The 19,029-nt window shown below is 49.5% G+C and overlaps 1 protein-coding gene across 1 annotated transcript in view; it reads left to right on the top strand.

Annotated features, from left to right (window-relative positions):
* The first annotated feature begins 3,983 nt into the window (after positions 1-3,983).
* The window catches only part of ACSF2 (acyl-CoA synthetase family member 2), a 73,999-nt gene continuing 58,953 nt past the window's right edge, over positions 3,984-19,029 (top strand). The window contains exon 1 of the mRNA XM_075903754.2: positions 3,984-4,223. Coding sequence (XP_075759869.2) covers positions 4,132-4,223 — 92 coding nt within the window. The 5' untranslated portion in view covers positions 3,984-4,131. The remainder of the gene's footprint in view (positions 4,224-19,029) is intronic.

Raw genomic sequence — 19,029 nt, 5'->3', positions numbered from 1 at the left:
CAGCTGTTCTTGTGCAAAAAGCCTGCAGTGTAGACATAGCCTGACTGAATTGACCTTGTTAGCACTAGTCCTCCACCTAGTAATATAACACTCCCATCTTTGCATGTGTATATCCCTGCCAAATTGAAGTTGCCACTTTGTGCATCTGATGAAGTGGGCTCCAGCCCATGAACACTTATGCCCAAAGAAATGTGTTAATTTTTAAGGTGCCACAGGACTCCTTGTTGTTTTGGTATAGACAGAGTCCCTGCCACTTGCCCTCACATAGCTCTGTCCTACTTTATCAAAGGGTGTATTTAGGATTTGCCACATCTCTGCTTCCGTACATCTTCAGTGACATAGAGTGGAACTCCAGCCTGCAGTTGAAGGAATCGGTGCCAGCAGATCACTGAGTTTGCAAGAGGAAAGTGAAGGCAGGAGCAGTCTCTCAAGGTGCGCGAGCCTGAGCGACTGAATCAGAAAGGGGCTGCAGGGCCAGACAGGCTGCTGCATATGAGTCCTGTCCACCCCCCAGAAAACTGTGGTGAAACTTTATCCTAATGCTGCCTGGGCTTTGGCAATTCTCATGTCTGCATGGTGCTGGCTGATACTGAAATGCCAGCCCCCAGTGAGTGCTGCTGTCATTTGACAGTCCTGCATGGCAAGTTTGCATAATTTTTAGTGGTGCCCAGAATGGGTCCAAGCAGAGTCATCATAGGGCAGACCAGGGCAACCGTCGTGAGCCCCCGCTTTGGGGGGGGGACTCTGTGCTTCAGGGGGACATAGGCTCTAGGCAGGGGGACCAACAGACTTGCTGGGCACCTGGACAAAGTATGTGCATGTGTTGGGAGGGCTGGCTCCATGCTCCTTGAAGGGGCAGGGTCTCAGGTGAAGGGGGCTAGGCCTCGGGTGGAGAAGACGGGGTTGGGACAGCCAGCTCTCAGTGCTACCCAGATCATGCCATGCCACACAACCCCATCTCTCAGAGCCACCTGCAGTGCACTGCATGGCACTCCAACAGTGATTTAAAGGGCTCGGAGCTCCGGCCACTGCTGCTCCTTTGGTAGCAGTGGCAGTGAGCCCTAGGCACTTTTGAATTGCTAGGTCCCAGGGCAATTGCCCTTTCCCCCCCATCAATGGACCTGGATCCAGGGTGACCTGGAAGATTAGTGGGTGGGGCCTGGTGCTGGCAGCAGCCGGACCCACCCTGCCAGCTGCTGGCATTTCTCTGGATAAGTGGGTAGAAGCTGGAAAGAGGCTAGGCAGGAGCTTGAGGGAAGGGGTGAAATGAGGGTAGAGCAGGGGCAGGAGGGGGAAGGGCTTGGGGGAAAGGGTGGAGGTGGGGAGGTGGGAGCAGGCCAGGGGCAGAGGGGAGGCGGGATGGGATAGGAGATTGGTGAAAGGGGTAAAGTAGGAGCAGGGAGGGCTAGGTCTGCATCTGGGTCACTACTACTGGTGCCAGGTCCCTTGCTAACTTCCCAGGCCATCCTGGTCTCTGTGTCCCAAAATGCAGGGCCAAGGGCAGTTGCTCCGGTCTGTCCTATGGATGGGATGGCTCAGAAAATATAGGTCCAAACAATGGTGGAGCTGAACCCACATTCCTGAATATTTGTGGAGCATAGGCACCATGGGAATCAGAGCAATTTTTGCAGCACCCGTCATCCCTAAGGTTCAGCGCTACTGTTATAAGCCCATATGCAGGAGGGTGTGAAGGGTGCAAAAGCACCCCTATGATCTCCTAAGTAAGCATGCTCCGGCCAGCCAGAGGAAGGCAGGAGCAGCGCTGCGCTCTGACCAGCCAGGGGAAGTCTGGGGCTGATTTCCCTGCTTACTTGGGAGACCATGGGGGGGGGGGGGGTGCATTCACACTCTTGTCCACATTTACAAAAAAAAGCACGCCCCTCCAGAAATTCCTGCATACAGGTTTATGTTATAAGCCCAAAACTGTTTTCTCCTTGGGGCTAGGTGCTTCAGAGAGCTGGGTACCTCTGTTTTCAGGGGCTGCTGTCTGGAGCTGCCTTGGTCTCGTAGGTGTGGTGATGCTACTCTGGTGTTTTTGAAGTAGCTGTGCAGCACCTGACTACTCTTCCTATCCCGTGAAGCAATACAGGGAGCTGGGCCCCGAGGCACAGGCTCACATGGGCAGGGAGATGCATCACTACTATGGCATGTTTGACACGAGGTTTGGGCGGTGATCACAGCACTTGTAATGTGAACAGGCTGAAGGACATTTGATAAGTTACAGGGAAAGGGTGATTCTGCAAAAGAGAGGCCAAGTTCAGGGCCGGCTATTTCAGGTTAGATGGAGAGAGGCAGATGTTAGGGGAGAGCCAGTCTGGAGAATAGGGGAAGGGACAAATATTAAAAAATGATAAACTTATAAAACCACAAATAGTATGGTAGCACTTTGAAGACTAACACAACATTAAAAAAGGGACAGTTTTGGCCTTAGGTTGCAAGTGGGGTAGCTTGGGGAACAGGTAAGAGAAGTAGATACAAAGGCACAGATCTGAGGTAAGGGACGGTTGTGTATGATGGGGCAGGGTCCAGGGAAGAGGGACAGTTTGGGACAGTGGTGAGACAGATGAGTTATGAAATTCTCAGCCTCTGTATTCCTCCCCCTTCAATTAATTTAAAGTTGTTCTGTGTGCAGAGCAGTGACGTGATGCCCTTATTTTAACAAGGGGCTCCTCCAAACATCTCTCTCTTAGCTTGTGCCTATGTCCCAGAAGGGGAGTTGGAGCAGGACTAGGAAATCTGCTCTTTGTTCAAATGAGGAAATGAAGTTTTCTCACAACAGGAACCAAGCTGGAAGGCAGCAGCGCCACTCAGCTAACACACTGAGATGAAGCAGCTGCAAGTGTCCACATGCTGCTTCCAAGAAATACAAAGAGTGTATTATATAATCCAAGTGTGTCCTTGTACATGCAGAGGGAGAGCTGGAGACTTTGCATTGATTCTGGAGAGCCAAATCATACCCTATTCCTCACTCATGGGGTAGTCACCTAAGGAAGGGCAAAACCTTGCAGCCACCCAGGAAAGATTCAAATGCCATCCAGCTGATTAGCCGAGCCCCCACAACCAGCAGCACTGTGTTTCTATTGGTGGTGCACATCCACACATATGCCTCAGTGCAGGTCACAAAATTTGTTCTCCACATGGATGGAAAAAAATAGAGGTAACACTGCAAGCAAATCAGCATTTTTATGAGCTCCAATTACATACCATTTCTGGTAGGATGATTGAACAATATTCCCAGAGGTGTGTCTCCATCTGAGGCAGGGACATCTCAATTTTACCAAGGATGGGGGAACCTGTAAGGATGGGCAGCTGGCTGGTTTAATGGGTAAGGCTCAAGCTAGTGGGAGAGAGCTTCTAGTGAAGTTGTGAGGGGCCCCGTGAGTTGCTGAAGCGACTGCAGACTCTCAAGCAGCCAGCTGACTTGCTTGACTTTATTGTTTACACAGCACCACAGTGCGTGCTGGCTGCTTTTCGGGACATGACCCAGCGCTTCCTATGCTCTTCCTGCTGTTTTTACCCAGGCCCATTTGGCTCCGTTTCCTTGCCCCAATTATTCCCTCTAGGAAACTGCTTTGCTTTTTCTTCGGACTCTTCCCAACCTGTCCCCCTCCCCCCGCTTTGCCTGCTTCTTTAAGAGACTCTCCCCCCCCGGTCGTGGTGCTTGCCTCCTGCTGCTGCTGCACCCCCCTGCCTTGAACGGACCCCCATGCAGTTCAGTGGCTCCCCGCACCCCCCCCCCACTATAGGAGCGGGTCCAGCGCCCCGAGAGGCGGCTGGGAAAAGATCGCGTGTTGTGAGCGAGGGGTGCCAAGGGGGTGAGGTGGGGCTCGCCTTGCGCGCCTGGTCTGGGGCCCTGCACGAGCTCGCTGGGGAGGGAGGGTCCCCGCCTGCAGCAGCGGCCGGGGCTGCGCGCGAGCGGTTTGGGGTTGGGCGAGCTGGCGGGGGAGGGACCCAGAAGCGCCCCTCGAGTTCCTTCAGCGCCGAGCCCTGCCTGCGCGCCCCGCCCCTCCCCGGGCCAGGCGGTTCCGCACTCGCAGCGCTCCGCGCGCCGCCTCCTGCCCGAGCTCCCGGGAGCTGCCGTCGCGGGTGGCGTGGGGCTGGGCAGTGGGGCGCAGCGCCCCCTACCTCGCCATGGCTGGCGCCGCCTGGCTCAGGCTGTTGGCTCGGGAGCTGGTGGCTGCGCTTGGGAAAAGCCCGGGGCTCCGGGGCGTTCAGCGGGTCAGGTAAAGCCGGAGAGGGGAAGAGGCACAAGGATGGGGTGGGGGGGAGATGCCGGGGGGGGGGGGGGGGGGCGTTCAGGGCCAGCTGCGGGAGGCAGATGTGCAAGGGGGGGCTCATGGGGACAGGTGAGGGGTGGCCACTGGGGTGTTCTGCGCAGGGGGGCAGCTTGGGCATGGTGAGCAGTGGAGAAGATGCCCTGCAAGGCGGGCGGTTTGGGAAGGGTAGGAGCCAGGGGCAGGCAGGGGGTAATGCAGCTGGGCAGGTTGCCTGGAGAAGGGCAGTTTGCAGATAGGTGGGGGACGTGCACCAGTTGGGGAAGTAGGAAGGAAGCAAGTGCCAGCAGCTAATCTGATGTTTACGTTCCCCTGGGCTGTATGTCAGCCCACATCTCTTTGCTTCTTCTAACTTGGTGTCTCTCAGCCTTCCTGATACCTGGGACCAGCTTGCTGTGTCAGGGAGAGTTTGGGGCAGCACCCTGAGAAACACGGCTCTAACTCACTCTGTGTCCCCTGCACACTGTGTGGTGGTCAGTCCTTGGGGCAGATCCCTGCAGCTCGGGAGCCCCAGAAGCAGTGAGTAAAGTGGGGGTCACACAGGCCTGGCTGTTTTAAAATTGAGTTGGGTCTGCCAGGGGCTCATTTTACATTCTGCTTTACAAAAGCTGCTGCCTCCAGATTATTCTACACTCTCTCTCTCTCTCTCTCTCTCTCTCTCTCTCTGTTGGAAGCAGTGAATTTGGGCCCAGTGAGAGAGGGTATCTCAGTACAGCCTCCAGCCTCTGAGCCAGTCTTTCCTTCCCCATCATGTACTCAGTGATGATCCCGTGAAAAACCTCTCAAGTGTCTCCTCCAGCCCCTTCTATGTTACTGATCCCAGCAGTTGATTTTGCTTAAGTCTGTTGATGCTCCTTCTTGCAACCCAACAAGAGCCCCTCTGGGTAAAGCTGTGATGCTCATAAGCACAGGGTCTCAGACAGAAGAGACCTTTACAATGTGTGGATCCCCAAGCTCTAGGGGGCAAAGGTAGAGAGGGCATTAGGTGAGTTGGTCCGGTGCAGTTGGCTGGAAAGTGAAGCTACTGTGTTATTGAGCTGGAAATGGTTCTTTGCCATGCTTGGTTTAAAAACTGGCTGTGGGATTGGTGGTGGAGAAGGGCATGAAGCTTTCAAATCCCACCTGCCCTACAGAAAGGGAATGGCTTTTTCATTATCTCTGTTGAATTCCCACCAGTGCAGTTGAGACCGATGCTCATCCGAGCAGTGATTGGGAAGAAATACCTATTTTGCTTTTTCAGTGTATTATTTCTAGTTTAGGGGTTCTCAGACTGGGGGTTTAGATCACTCAGACAATCAGGAGTTGTGAACCTCCATCCCAAAGTGCACTTTGCTTCCAGCATTTATGATGGTGCCAAAAATGTATAAAAGTGGTTCTTAATTTATAAGGCGGCAGCACCCTGAGAAACACTGCTCAGTGTTCTTAAAAGTGGTTTTTAATCCCAAGGCTTTGTTGTGTTAAAGGGGGTCATCAGTACAAAAGGTGGAGAACCACTGTTCTAGCATTTCTTCTATAACACGCAAGCGAGCCATGAGGGAGGTGTTTGTCTGTGGGTTTAGAGACCAGGCCAGCATTGGGAGCTCATTCAATGACAATGAAACCTAACACACTATTCTCATGAAACTGCAGCTGCCTGGGATCAGCTGCCTGGGAAAAGAAGTTCCCGTGAGGTGTTGAATCTAACCCTGGACTGTAATTATAAGGATGGGTTTGAATTCAGGGTGCTGGGTGTCTAACTGAAACTCTTTGGAGCAGATTTTTTCGTGGGGAAAGGAAGGTGCAGTGAAAACTTTAAGCCAAAATTTTACTAGAATTCAGAATGCAAAGGCTTCATTAATATAAAAAAATGTCCAAATCATAAATTCCCAGAAGGGACCACTAGGATTATGAAGTCTGATCTCTTGTATAACACAGGCCATACGGTTGCTGTAAATCCTTGTTTAAATTTTGATTCAGACGGACCAGGGTCATTGACAGGTGGATTGAATTGTAACCTTAGGGGCTAATGCCATGTGCCTCTAGTATGAGCTAAAAGCTGATTGCCTCTCAGCTCAGGCTATAGAGCAGACTTTACTCTCCCTTGTTAGTGGTTTCAGTGCCTCTGGGTTATACCTGGTTTAATAAAATCACCTAGTTCAAAGCAAAACTAGTTTCTGGGGAGTAAAACTCGAGATGGGTTTGTCAAAAATGTCTGCCTTTAAAGAGTGAGGTAGGTATGAGGAAACAGCAGAACAGGGTGAATTTTCCTACCCACCCAGCAAAAGTTGCAACATGGCTACATTAGAGTAGGGGTGGCCAACCTGTGGCTTTTTGAGCCACATGCGACTCTTTGCTCACAGAAATGCGGCTCTCAGGGTTATGTCTCGTTCGGAGCCACATGCCCATTTTGTGCACACGCCCCAGTTCCTGGAGGGAGAAGTGCATGGCTGTGGCGGTGGCAGCTCCGGTGAGACCCAGGCATTGGGTTAGAATGGGAGGGGCCTGCAGGGGGGGCCTGGGTTGGGGGGGGCATTGTGTTAGGGGGAAGCAGGGGTCTGGCTCTGGGGGAAGGATGTGCAGCTCTTTGCATTACTATCCACTGCCCTTTTGGCTCTTCGTGTCTAACTGGTTGGCCACTCTTGCGTTAGAGCCTCAATCATGAATTGCTATGGTATGGGAGGGAGAGGGTAGGAGTCTCCCCAGAGCAGGTAGAAACTGGGATGGGGAGGATGTGTATACTGGGCCTTCAGGAGCTTTCCAAATGGCAGAGGTGATGCCAGACAGGAGACTAATGACCTGTGTGGTTGTGTAGCTGGAGACTTCTCATGTGCTTCATGTGTGTGGGGGCAAAGGCGACTTAAATGCATTGCTTCCCCCATTGCACACTGCACTGAGTCCCTTTCCCTTCCCATGGTAACTTCTATAGTGAAATATTAGAGAGAAAGCTACTTATCTTGAATCAACAACAGTGGAGTGGGGCCTGAGGCATGCAGAGATAAACACATGCAATACTCGCTGTATCCCGGAGTGCCTGTGCATGCGCCCTGCGTTCTGTTTGTCCCTACTGGGAAGGAAAACCTTTGGGGGCTTCCAGGATTTAGTTGCCCTGCTACTGGAGGAAGAGGTGGGGCCTTTTCCTTAGTTGGTGCAGACACCGGAACAAACATCCATTCCTAGGACTCTGTTCTGACCCATAGCAAGGGCCTACAGTCTGCTCTGACCCATAGCAAGGGCCTCCCCTTTGCAGGACCTGCTCTTGTGGTTGGCTCCTTATCTGACATCAGAGACTCTTGGCTCCAGAATGCGTTGCTAAGGTACTCTCTGTGCTCTCAGCGAGCGCTTTACTTTGGCAGCCCACTCTGCTTTCCATCGTCTCGGATTCCTTTGCTCCACATATATGACAGGGAAGAGCCATCACAGATCAGACCTGCAGTCTGTCGACTCCTGTTTTCTGCTTTGACAGAGGCTGGGGAAGGTGATCCAAGCACTTCCTGCTAAAACCTGTGCCTTTCTCTTCACATCTTCCTCATGGAAATGTTCTTTCAGGCTGTGCGCTGCGCTCACCATTGGCCAGTGAGTGTAGAGACTGTGTGTGTCATTTCAGTGTGGCATTAGTGATAATTAATACTTTCCGGCTACGTCTAGACTGGCATGATTTTCCACAAATGCTTTTAACGGAAAAGTTTTCTGTTAAAAGCATTTGCGGAAAAGAGTGTCTAGATTGGCACGGACGCTTTTCCGCAAAAGCACTTTATGCGGAAAAGTGTCTGTGCCAATCTAGACGTGGTTTTGCGCAAGAAAGCCCCGATCACCATTTTCGCGATCAGGGCTTTTTTGCACAAAACAATACCGCATTGTCTACACTGGCCCTCTTGCGCAAAAGCATTTGCACAAGAGGGCTTTTGCCCGAACGGGAGCAGCATAGTATTTCCGCAAGAACACTGACAATCTTACATGAGATTGTCAGTGTTCTTGCGGAAATTCAAGCGGCCAGTGTAGACAGCTGGCAAGTTTTTCCGCAAAAGCAACTGCTTTTGCGGAAAAACTTGCCAGTCTAGATGCAGCCTCCATGTATAATCTCAAAGCATTTCCTAACCTCTTTGTGAACCATTCAGCTATGTGGGAGGGAGGCAAGTCGTATTGTTCCCATTTTACAGATGTGAACAATAACATTGCCAAGGTCGCAAAGCAATTTGTGAGCCTGGGCAATGCTGGGAACAGAACCCAGACTCTTTGGCTGTCAATCTTCAGCCCTAACTAAGGCTGTCCTTCCTCTTCAATATGCTTATAGTGTTTTGGCATCTTCAAATGTCAACCAGTCCACCCTCCAAACACCCTGATGAGGTAGGGGATTAAGCACTATCCCTGTTTCACAGATGGAAAAACTAGACTGTCTAGTTCTGGACCACACACTAACTTGGTATCAGAGCCAGGATTAGGTTTTAGGAGTTGCTAGTCCTCAGTCCCATACTCAGCCACCTATCCCAGTGGTGCCAACCCCTTTTCAGTCCAGAATTGTGCAGATCATCAATCAGTGACCCAAATTCACGCTGCCTCCTGGGCAATAAACATTTTTATAGAGGGGCCCATGCTCAAGAGTGATCTTTCTCTTTATTGATGTTCTGTTGCTTAACAAGGTTCAGTTTACTCTCCAAGAGCTATTACCTGCTCCACACCCTCTACCCACTTTCAGTTTCCTAACTCTACAACCACAATGTTATAAAAGTTGCCATGACATTCTGAGAATCATTGCTTGTTCTTAACATCCAAGCTCTGTGCAACAACTAAAAAAAATAAGGAGGGTCATATTCAGCCTCCACTGAAATCGATGATGTTACAGTTGCTCACCACAGGTCTGTATTTGGACTAGAGGGTTTCCTATCCAGTCAAGTGAGTAGAGAAGAAACAAAAATGCTACAGTAAGAAAATAACAAACTTCACCCCCTTGGGTTCCTCTTTTCCCTAGTGCAGGCCTTGTGCTGTGAAGAAGGTTCCATTCTCTGGAGAAAGATGGATGCTTTTGGCTAAGTCTGCCCTGGGATTTTATAGCACTGTAAATTTTTGGCACAGAGGTGTGAAAAATGGCTCCTCCCACCTCCTGAGAGCAGAAAGTTAGAGAGCTTTAAAGCACCAGTGTTAGCTACTCTCCTCATGCAGGTGGTTTACATGAAGCGCTGGGAGACCTCTCTCCCAGCAGTTGTGTCAAGGCCACACTTTCAGTTTGAAGCACTTTACATATTTAAGTGTAGACAAAACCTTAGAAGAATCCCAGATACACAAGTTGTGTCCTTTTTGTGTCTCTCTAGTGGGCAGATTGGTAACTCTTTCCCTCACTGATTGCAAGCTGTTGAGTAAGATCTGTATATATAACCCATCTTGATCATTTCTAGGGAGGCTTGGAGCTACCAGGAAAACAGTCTGCTTATCCTCACCCCTTTTTTTTATTTGGTCTCTTTCCATGTCGGAATCTCATGCAACAGGAGAACTATTGGGATGCTGTGGGATTTTTTTTTTTAATACAGAGGATTCTTGTATTATCAGCCTCAAAAGGCCTGAAAAAATGGAGTATTTTTCCCCCTCCTCCCTTTCCTGTCCTATGGTTTTCATTTCAGCTTTAGCCAGTCACAGAGGGGCCTACATATATCGTGCTTGGAGACAAATGGATCGAGATAAGTGTATCATCAATTTAATGGTAAACAAAGATTTAGGAAGTCTTGGTTTCTGATCCCAGTGGTGACTTGGAGACCTTGAGCAGGGCCAGTGTTTTGAAAAGTAATGATGATTTGGAGTGCTTCAGTTTTTGGGTGCACAACGCATGATAAGTTGGGCCTTAATTTCAGAGGTGCTGAACTTAAGGCTAAGGCCTGGTCTACACAGGGGCTATGTCTACACTGGCTCATTCTCACGCAAAAACTCTTTTGCGGAAGAGTTTTTCTACAAAAACTCTTCCAGAAGAGAGCGTCTACACTGGCATGTGCTTTTGCGCAAGAGGTGTGCTTTTGTGTAAGAGCATCCATGCCAGTGTAGACGCTCTCTTGCGCAAGAAAGCTCCGATGGCCATTTTAACCATAGGAATTTCTTGCGCAAGAAATTCATGTTGCCGGTCTACGCTGGCATCTTCTGGAAGAACTTTTGCACAAGAGGGCTTATTCCCGAGCGGCAGCAGCAGAGTTCTCGAGCAAGAAGCCCTGATTTTATACATTAGAACGTCAGTTTACTTGTGCAAGAACATGCGGCCAGTGTAGACAGGCAGCAAGTTTTTGCGCAAGAGCGGCTGCTTTTGTGCGAGATTGTGCCAGTGTAGACACAGCTAGGAGTTTAGGTCAAATTTAGCTGCATAAGGTAGATTTTTTTTTTTAAACAATGAGTCCCCACAACCAAGCCTGTTCCATTGATTTTAAGGGCCGCTGAAGTCGATTTCAGTATTCCTGCTTCTTCACGAGGAGTAACACAAAATTTGACCTTGCATGGTTGAATGTATGGTAGTGTACATCCAGCATTGCAAAAGTCAAAATTCTTGGTCTCTGGGAAGCATGCAACAGTGCCCCACTGTGACTGCTCTGGCCTGAATTTGCAACTCTACTGCTCTCCATGTGGATAGGAGAAGCCACGGGAAAGTTTGAATTTCATTTTCCCTGTGGCCCGTGTGGCGAGCACACCTCAGAGCAGGCAGCACACCTGAGCAGCACATGTGGCCATGATTTCCATGAGTTGAAGTTGCATGAGCTCCAAATCCCAGGGGCGTAGTCAGGCACCAGCGTGCAGTGTGAAGGAGATCTTGGAGCTCATCGCGGAGTGGGGAGAAGAACCTATTCTCTCAGCACTCCAAATCAGCAAAAGAAGCACTGATAGCCATGTAAAGATGGCAAAGTGCATGGTGGAGAAAGGATACCTCTGGTACACCCAGCAGTGCCGTGTTAAAATAAAGGAGGCAAACAGATGGTTTGGTACATCGCTGCGATCATGCTGCTTCTATGACCAGTGTCATGTGATTCTGGGGGGAGACTCAACCAGCTTCCCAAGCCAGACTATGGAATCCTCCCATGGCACTCAAGACATCAGCGTGGAGGACAGCGCGGTGGTAGTAGAAGGGGAGGAGGAGGAGGCGAATGGCCAGCCAGCAAGCGGCGAGAACCAAGAATGTTTCATAACCTTGGAGACAATCCCCTCCTCCCAGCACGTCTCACAGTCGGGCACTGATCCCAGGGACGGCACTTCTGGCGAGTTCACATATTTTTTTTTTTTTTTGCTGCAAGAGGGTTAAGGCAGTTGGGTGTAACGAGTGGCGTACTCTGTGCCTACACAGCGTGGTGGGCCTGGAACAGCTTGTTAATGTGTCTGGAGATGGAGCGGGACTGCTCCCTGCACAGCTCCATGGAATTCTTTGATCCTTCTCACAAGGTTTCTGCGGAGGCCAGCCTTATTCCATCTTCGATAATAGGCCATCTTCACTCATCATGCCAGCAGTAAATGGTCTGGCGTCATTGGAGCACAAAGCGTTGCAACATAAGGGCTAGGTTTCTGGCACCATCTCCCTTTCACTCTGTGTGATTCAGGGAAGACTGATATCTCTCATGGGAACTTGGATGAAGGAGGGGAAGTTATCAGCCGCTGCCTCTGTAGCTAGCATGGCTTCAGCCTCTGACACCTTTTCTCTCCCTCCTGCAGGCTCCTGCAAGTCAGGAAAGTAGCACTATCCCGGGAAGTGCAGTGTGCTGTGTGAGTTGCTGCCTTGCCCTTCTGGCATAACAGGACTTCTTTCTTCTTCTCACTTCGAGGATTGTGTCCTGGCAGGTCTCTTACCATGCCTGCTTCCAAACCACGAGAGTCCAGACATTCCCTTGAAAACTCTGTTGTGTGCCTGCTGTACAGTGACCACTTTAAAGCATAAGTATGGCCTAGCACAGAATACATCTCCATTGTCTTTAGCAAGACCTTTGCTGTATGTTAACAGATTTGATTTTAGGCTCCATAATGGATCTCCTGTAATGTGTGCCCTTGTAAATTTTCATTGCAGCGGGAACTGCAGGGAGCTTGCTGTGTACAGTATTCCCTGGCTCCAGCAGCTGTCCGGCTCACTCACAGCCGCAGGCAAAAACAGACAATGGAAGACCTGTTTAGAAAGAAAACGGAGTGGAGGAATATGCTTCTGGAGGAGATGCAAGAGGAGCAGCAGGAAAGGACAATGGAGGGGCAGGACAGTATAGTGAAATGGCAGGAGAGGGGAGCATCAGGGAACTGCAAGTGAAGCACCAGGAGAATGTCTTTTCGTCCCTGACAGGAGAATATCTTTTCATCTGTGATGGAGCACATGGCGGCGTGCCTAGAGAGGATCCCTTCCCACCTCCCGCAGAACAACTTTCCCTCCTTGTAGCCTCTACCCTCAGGGACCCCAGGACATGAGGGGAAACTCAAGGGCAGTCTCACACGCAACCTACAGGGTGTCATGAGGCAACAAGCTGTCATCACATTTCTAAGTGCCCCACACAACTTTGGGTCCCATCATGGACTTCTTTTCTTTCCTTGCTGTCTTCCCTAAATAAAAATGCATGATCTCTGAACAACAGTCTTTTAATTGCTTGTACTGCAAGGGCGGGGCAGGAGATTACAATCAAACATAGCGACTGCAGGACACCTGGTTGAGAGCAACATGCATGACTCTCAAAACTGGCCATACCTAAAACTTTCTTTCAAAGCCTCTGTGATTTGCACTTTCCTGTACTGTGCTCTTCTTATCTCCCTGGTGTCTGGCTGCTCAAAATCTCTGGCTAGATGCTCTGCCTCAGCCTTTCACCCTGACAGTTAACTTCCCTCCTTACTCTGACAAAGATTACGAAACACACAACAGGCTGCCACCACAAAGGGAATGTTGCATTTACTGAGGTCCAACCTAGTCACTAGACTCCTAAACCTTCCCTTTAAATGCCCCAAAGCATCCTCTACCACCATTCTGCACTTGCTCAGCCTGTAGCTGAACTGCTCCTTTTTGCAGTCTAGGCTGCCCATGTACAGCATCATGAGCCATGGGAGTAAGGGCTAGGCCGGGTCATCAAGGGTCACTATTGGCATTTCCAGGGCTTGACGAAGGGCAGTGAAAACCGCTCACCAGCCCCATACTGAGCATGCGCAAGAGCTGCATTGTGCATGCGCGCACCACGAATGAACAGGGCGCATGGCTGAAATCTGCTCGCCACGGGCAAGTAGATTGTATTGTTTGTTGAGGCCTGAGCATTTCCACCTCTCCAATTCTGATTTTCCAGTCTGGGAAGAAAGTTCCAGTGTGCCTCTTTCAGAAGATGCCGGAGTTCCTAAAGACGTGCACGTTATTCACCTTTCCCAGCCATCCCTCGTTGATGTCAGTGAAACGGCCCTTGCGATCCATCAGTGCCATCAAAAAGTACACCTTGCAGTTTACAACTCCTTGGCAAAGTGGCCGGGGGCCACGGTGGGGATGTGGGTTCCATCTGTTACCCCACCCATAGCTACGGAACCCCATTGCAGCAAAGCCCTCCACTGTGGCATCCACGTTTCCCAGAGTCACTGTCCTCCATAGCAGAAGGGTTTTGATGGATTTGGCTACTTGTATAACAACAGCCCCCACTCTGAAGATTCCCAGCTGACCAGTGGCTGGCTGGCATTGCAAGCTTCCTACAGAGTAATTGCTGCTCATTTCTCCACTGTCAGAGCAGGTCTCTTTCAGGTGTCCCTGCGCTTCAGGGCAGGGGGAAGCCATTCGCAAAGTTCAGTGAAAGTGGCCTTAGGCATACAGAAATTTAGAAACCACTGCTGATTGTCCCATACCTGCATAACTATGTGCTCCTACCAGTCTGTGCTTGTCTGATGGCACCAGAACCGGTGTTCCACTGCTTCCAAAGGATCAAATCATAGAATCATAGGACTGGAAGGGACCTCGAGAGGTCATCGAGTCCAGCCCCCCGCCCTCAAGGCAGGACCAAGCTCCGTCTACACCATCCCTGACAGATGTCTATCTAACCTGTTCTTAAATATCTCCAGAGAGGGAGATTCCACCACCTCCCTTGGCAATTTATTCCAATATTTGACCAATTCACTCAACCCAAGGGCTTGCTTGAACAGCATGCCTATGGCACCCCGAGATTCCTCCTCATTCTTTCTTGGAGTGAATGCATACAGTCGTGACATACTCCACCATTAGGTGCACCAACGGTAGACATCAGCATCCCAGTGCTTTGATGCACAAGAGGTTTCACCAGGGGGCCATGCTCACACTGCTGTGGCATCTGTGCAGGTAACCAGAGCCAAAAAGGGTGTGAAAAGACTTTTTCCTGATGATCTCAAGCCAGAGGTGAGGGCGTAGATGAGTGCATTATGGAATGCTAACAACATGAACCCAGAACCACCCATTGCTCAGTTTTGGTCCCAGTGTGCACTGAGAACATAACCCAAAATGCAAAGTGACACATGCACTGTGATATAGCTACCCACAGTGCATCACTCTCAAAGTCGAGGACAGTATCCCTACTGGGGATACACTACTTTGAAGTATGTTGAATTCTTGCACAGTGGGGACATAGACCTTTGACTTTACAAAATCGGGTGATACGGTCAAATTTATTAGGGTTAGTTTCTTATCTCATAGTGTAGACACGGTCTCTAAGTCTACACTGGTGCTTTGCAGTGCTGTAAATTTCTCGCTCAGGGATGTGAAATCTCCCCTCCCTGAGCGCAGTGAGTTTCAGTGTTGTAAAGTGCAGGTGGGAACCAGGCTACAGTGCTGGAAGCCGTGCTCCCAGTGCTGTTAGCTGCTCCCCTCATGGAGGTGGTTTACACGGAGCACTGGGGGAGCTCTCTTCTAGGGCTTGGGCCATGAGCACACTTTCAATTTAAAGTGCTGCCGCGGAAGCTTACGTTTGAAATGGGGATATTTAGCCCTTCTGAGAATCAGGCTTGAGGTGTGTCAACTTGAGTGCCTAAAACCAATAGCTACTTTTGAAAATGTTGGTCCTACCCTTTCTGTAACTCTGTTTCCTCATCTGCAAAATGGCTGGTTGTTGAGAGATTGCATGAATGTTTATAACGCACTGGGAAGATGGAATGAGCTACATGGATATGAGCCAAGGCGACAGACTGTACTCTGTTGTTAGACCCTAGCCCTCTTGGAAGTGGAGGCAGCATTTGCCGTGCAAGGAGCTCTTCAAAATGCAGGACCGGAGTGCTAAGTTGAAAAGCAGCCTATGTTTTTAGGGTCTGAGCATGACTGACAGACATCAACAAGTGTCCTTTGGTGAGTGTAGCATTCCAGGAGAATTTCCTCGTGATAGTTTATTCATCTTTCACTAGTGGGGAAAAAAGATTTCTCATAAAGATTTTGGGTCAGATCCTCCAGTGTAGGTGTGGGGAAACTTTTTTGGTGTCCCACAGAAAAATCAGTGGGAAGCTGCACACAAGTCAGAAGCAAAACAAATAAACAAGCCCTCACTGACATGGCCCCTGACTGAGAAGCAGAAAGACAATCGCACCCCAGAGCCCGGGGGAACTCACACTGGTAGATTTTTGTGTGCTCCAGCCCCATGATGGGGTAGCAGGTGGGCTGGAGCGCCAGTACAGGCTCCCTAATGCTGGTGCTTAGGTTCTCCACTCCAGTGGTTTAAATTAACTATGCTGATTTTCACCCAATGAGGATGTGGCCCTTACATGTCCCGTTAGAGATTTTATCAAGCCAATCCAAGACACTCCCAAACTGATTCCCAAACTGTTTAATGCCATAGGCAAAATTCTTAGACATGCAAAGTTACATTCTGGTCTCACGGGAGTCTGTGAAACCAAGGCTTGGCTTTGAGGGACTAGAGCAGGGGTGTCCAAACTTTTTTCAAAGAGGGCCAGATTTGATGAAGTGAACATGCGTGAGGGCCGACCATTTTGCCTGACATTCTTTGAACCATTAAAATTAAATGCAAATTAACTATTTTATGCAAAGTTTATTGCAAACGGCATACTTTTCATTTCGTCACATGGATGACAAATCTAAACAGGTGTTAAATCACTCTGCCTTTCATATCTGAAGGCCAGATGAAAAAAAAATCCAGGAAGCTGAAATATATGTCAGGAACATTGTAAAGTATATTACATATTATTGGTAATAAAGGTTGTCTGTCAACTTTTAAGTTCAAAAAATATGAACAGGAACATAACACCAAGTAAACATGTTGTGTCCAAATATATTTATAACTGATTTAGACCAACTGACATTAACTGAGATTTTACAATGTATTCATCTCAATACATATGGATTCGTTGGGGGCCATAAAAGATAGATATTGCCAAATTACCTGGGGGGCCGTATTAAACCGGAACAGGGGCCGTAATTGGCCCGCGGGCTGGACTTTGGACATGCCTGGACTAGAGTAATGACGAAAGAGAAAAGAAGGGTAAGAACATAAAGCCCAGCTTTCTAACTCCTCCTGAAGTAGGCAGTGTGCCGATGATGGGTCAGCGCCTGCACATCACTCTTTAAAAGGCAATGGGGCAGCCAGAACAAATAGGCTACATCTAGACTGGCATGATTTTCCAGAAATGCTTTTAACGGAAAAGTTTTCCGTTAAAAGCATTTTCGGAACAGAGCTTCTAGATTGGCATGGACGCTTTTCCGCAAAAGCACTTTTTGCGGAAAAGCGTCTGTGGCCAATCTAGATACGCTTTTCCGCAAAAAAGCCCTGATCGCCATTTTCACAATCGGGGCTTTTTCGCGGAAAACAAATCTGAGCTGTCTACACTGGCCCTTTTGCACAAAAGTTTTGCACAAAAGGGACTTTTGCCCGAACGGGAGCAGCATAGTATTTCCGCAAAAAGCACTGATTTCTTACAGTAGGAAGTCAGTGCTTTTGCGGAAATTCAAGCGGCCAGTGTAGACAGCTGGCAAGTTTTTCCGGAAAAGCAGCTGATTTTCCAGAAAAACTGGCCAGTCTAGACACAGCCATAATGTTTAAAAGAAGACAGACTAAGTACTTGCTGGAAGAACATTTTTAAGGTGCTGTGGCTCAGCAGGAGGGAGTGGATTGGGGCGGGTTTCCTCACCCCTCCTTCCCTCAGCTTCCCTTTGTTTCTTTGCAGCCATATGATGTCAGGGTATGTGCTAGGCCATTTCCCCCTGTTCCCTTAGGCCAAAGTTTCCCCATGGAAACTGCAAAGGAAGTGGAATTCTGGTGACTTCTTGCACTTTTTAGGTCTGCTCCTCTGAGGTGCTGAGTTGTGGGTGCTCGGCAGGGGTTTCTTTAATAACCTGTTAAGCAGTGGCTGCCTGATGGTGCCAGTTTCTCCTTTCCATCTCTCTGGCTATGTCTAGACTGCAGGCTTCTTTCGAAAGAGGCTCTTTTGAAAGCATCTTTCGAAAGAGCCTCTTTCGAAAGATCGCGTCTAGACTGCAGGCGGATCTTTCGAAAGAAAAATCCGCTTTTTCGAAAGAGAGCACCCAGCGAGTCTGGATGCTCTCTTTCGAAGACGGCCTCTTTACATTGAAGAACGCCTTCTTTCGAAGGAGGAACTTTCGAAAGAAGGCGTTCTTCCTCGTGAAATGAGGTTTACCACCATCGAAAGAAAAGCCGCATTCTTTCGAAATAATTTCGAAAGAACGCGGCTTGAGTCTGGACGCAGGGGAAGTTTTTTCGGGAAAAGGCTACTTTTCCCGAAAAAACCCCTGAGTCTGGACATGGCCTCTCTGTCAGTGAATCAGTACTTTGGCAGGAAGCTGGCACTTTTGTCTGTTCCCACAACAATTGAGGTGAAGAAGCAAATGTAGGTGTTAGGATCAAATTCTGCTCTCACTAGAGCCAATGGTAACTTCACCCTTTCCTGCAGTGGGGGGAGGGGGAGACTGAGGTTTGGTTTTCAAGACGGAAGTCCTGTATCAACTGAACATCTCAGTGTAAGCTTCTCTACTCCACCCCCCCCATTCCCCCCCAGTCCTGGCCTGGAGGGACCTCTGCAAAAGTGAGGGAGGACCATAAGAGTGCTGAGATGGATGGAATTCAGCCCAATCAGTCCTTTCTGTGGCTAATAACAATGCCAGTGCTTAGGACCCTCCCTTCCTGCAGTGTTCACGTGCGCCTTCTGAGCAGTGGTCAGGAGATAAGACTTTTGAGCAGCCAGTAGGGATGTAAAATCCCATTTAATTGGTTAAACTTATTGTTTAACCAGTTAACTGGTTAGGGGGGTGGGGGGAGGCTCGAGGCAGGGGCTGCTGAAGGCAAGGGCTGCTAGCTAGAGCAACCCCTGCCTGCAGCGGAGGGAGGGTGTGGTTCCCAGGCCTGCCATGAACAGAGGCTGCTCTAGATGGCCAGAGCAGTCCCTGCCCACCATGGGCCCCACTGGGCTGGAGCAGCCTCCTGCCAGCAGCAGACAGAACTGCTCCAGCCCCCACTGTTTAACCAGAACCGGGAAGCATCACCCGTTATCTCTTGATTTCTGTTATTTCTACTCCAGTTCATCTGATGAAGTGGGTTTTGCCCATGAAAGCTCAGGAGTCTATATATTTTGGTTAGTACCTAAAGTGTCATAGGACTAATAGTTGCTTTCACATCTTTAGCAGCCAGTGAGTTGCTCTTTATTTGGAGCAGTAGTTGAGCCTTGAAATACTGCAATGGTTTCTCCTGGTTCTCTGAAGAGGGGCACCCTGGCTTCCTGGGCAGAGGGACATTTTTTTCTAGGAAATAACTCCCTATAAAAAAGCTTCTCTCCTGCAGCTCACTTTGTTTGTCTCACTCCCCTGGTTTAGTTTCATGACGGGCCGGGCAGTTTCCAA

Source organism: Pelodiscus sinensis, chromosome 20 (genome assembly GCF_052426305.1).
Source record: "Pelodiscus sinensis isolate ZL-2025 chromosome 20, ASM5242630v1, whole genome shotgun sequence".
Classification (NCBI taxonomy): domain Eukaryota; kingdom Metazoa; phylum Chordata; order Testudines; family Trionychidae; genus Pelodiscus; species Pelodiscus sinensis.
The sequence above is the reverse complement of the archived record's forward strand: the minus strand, read 5'-3'. Positions and strand labels throughout refer to the sequence as shown.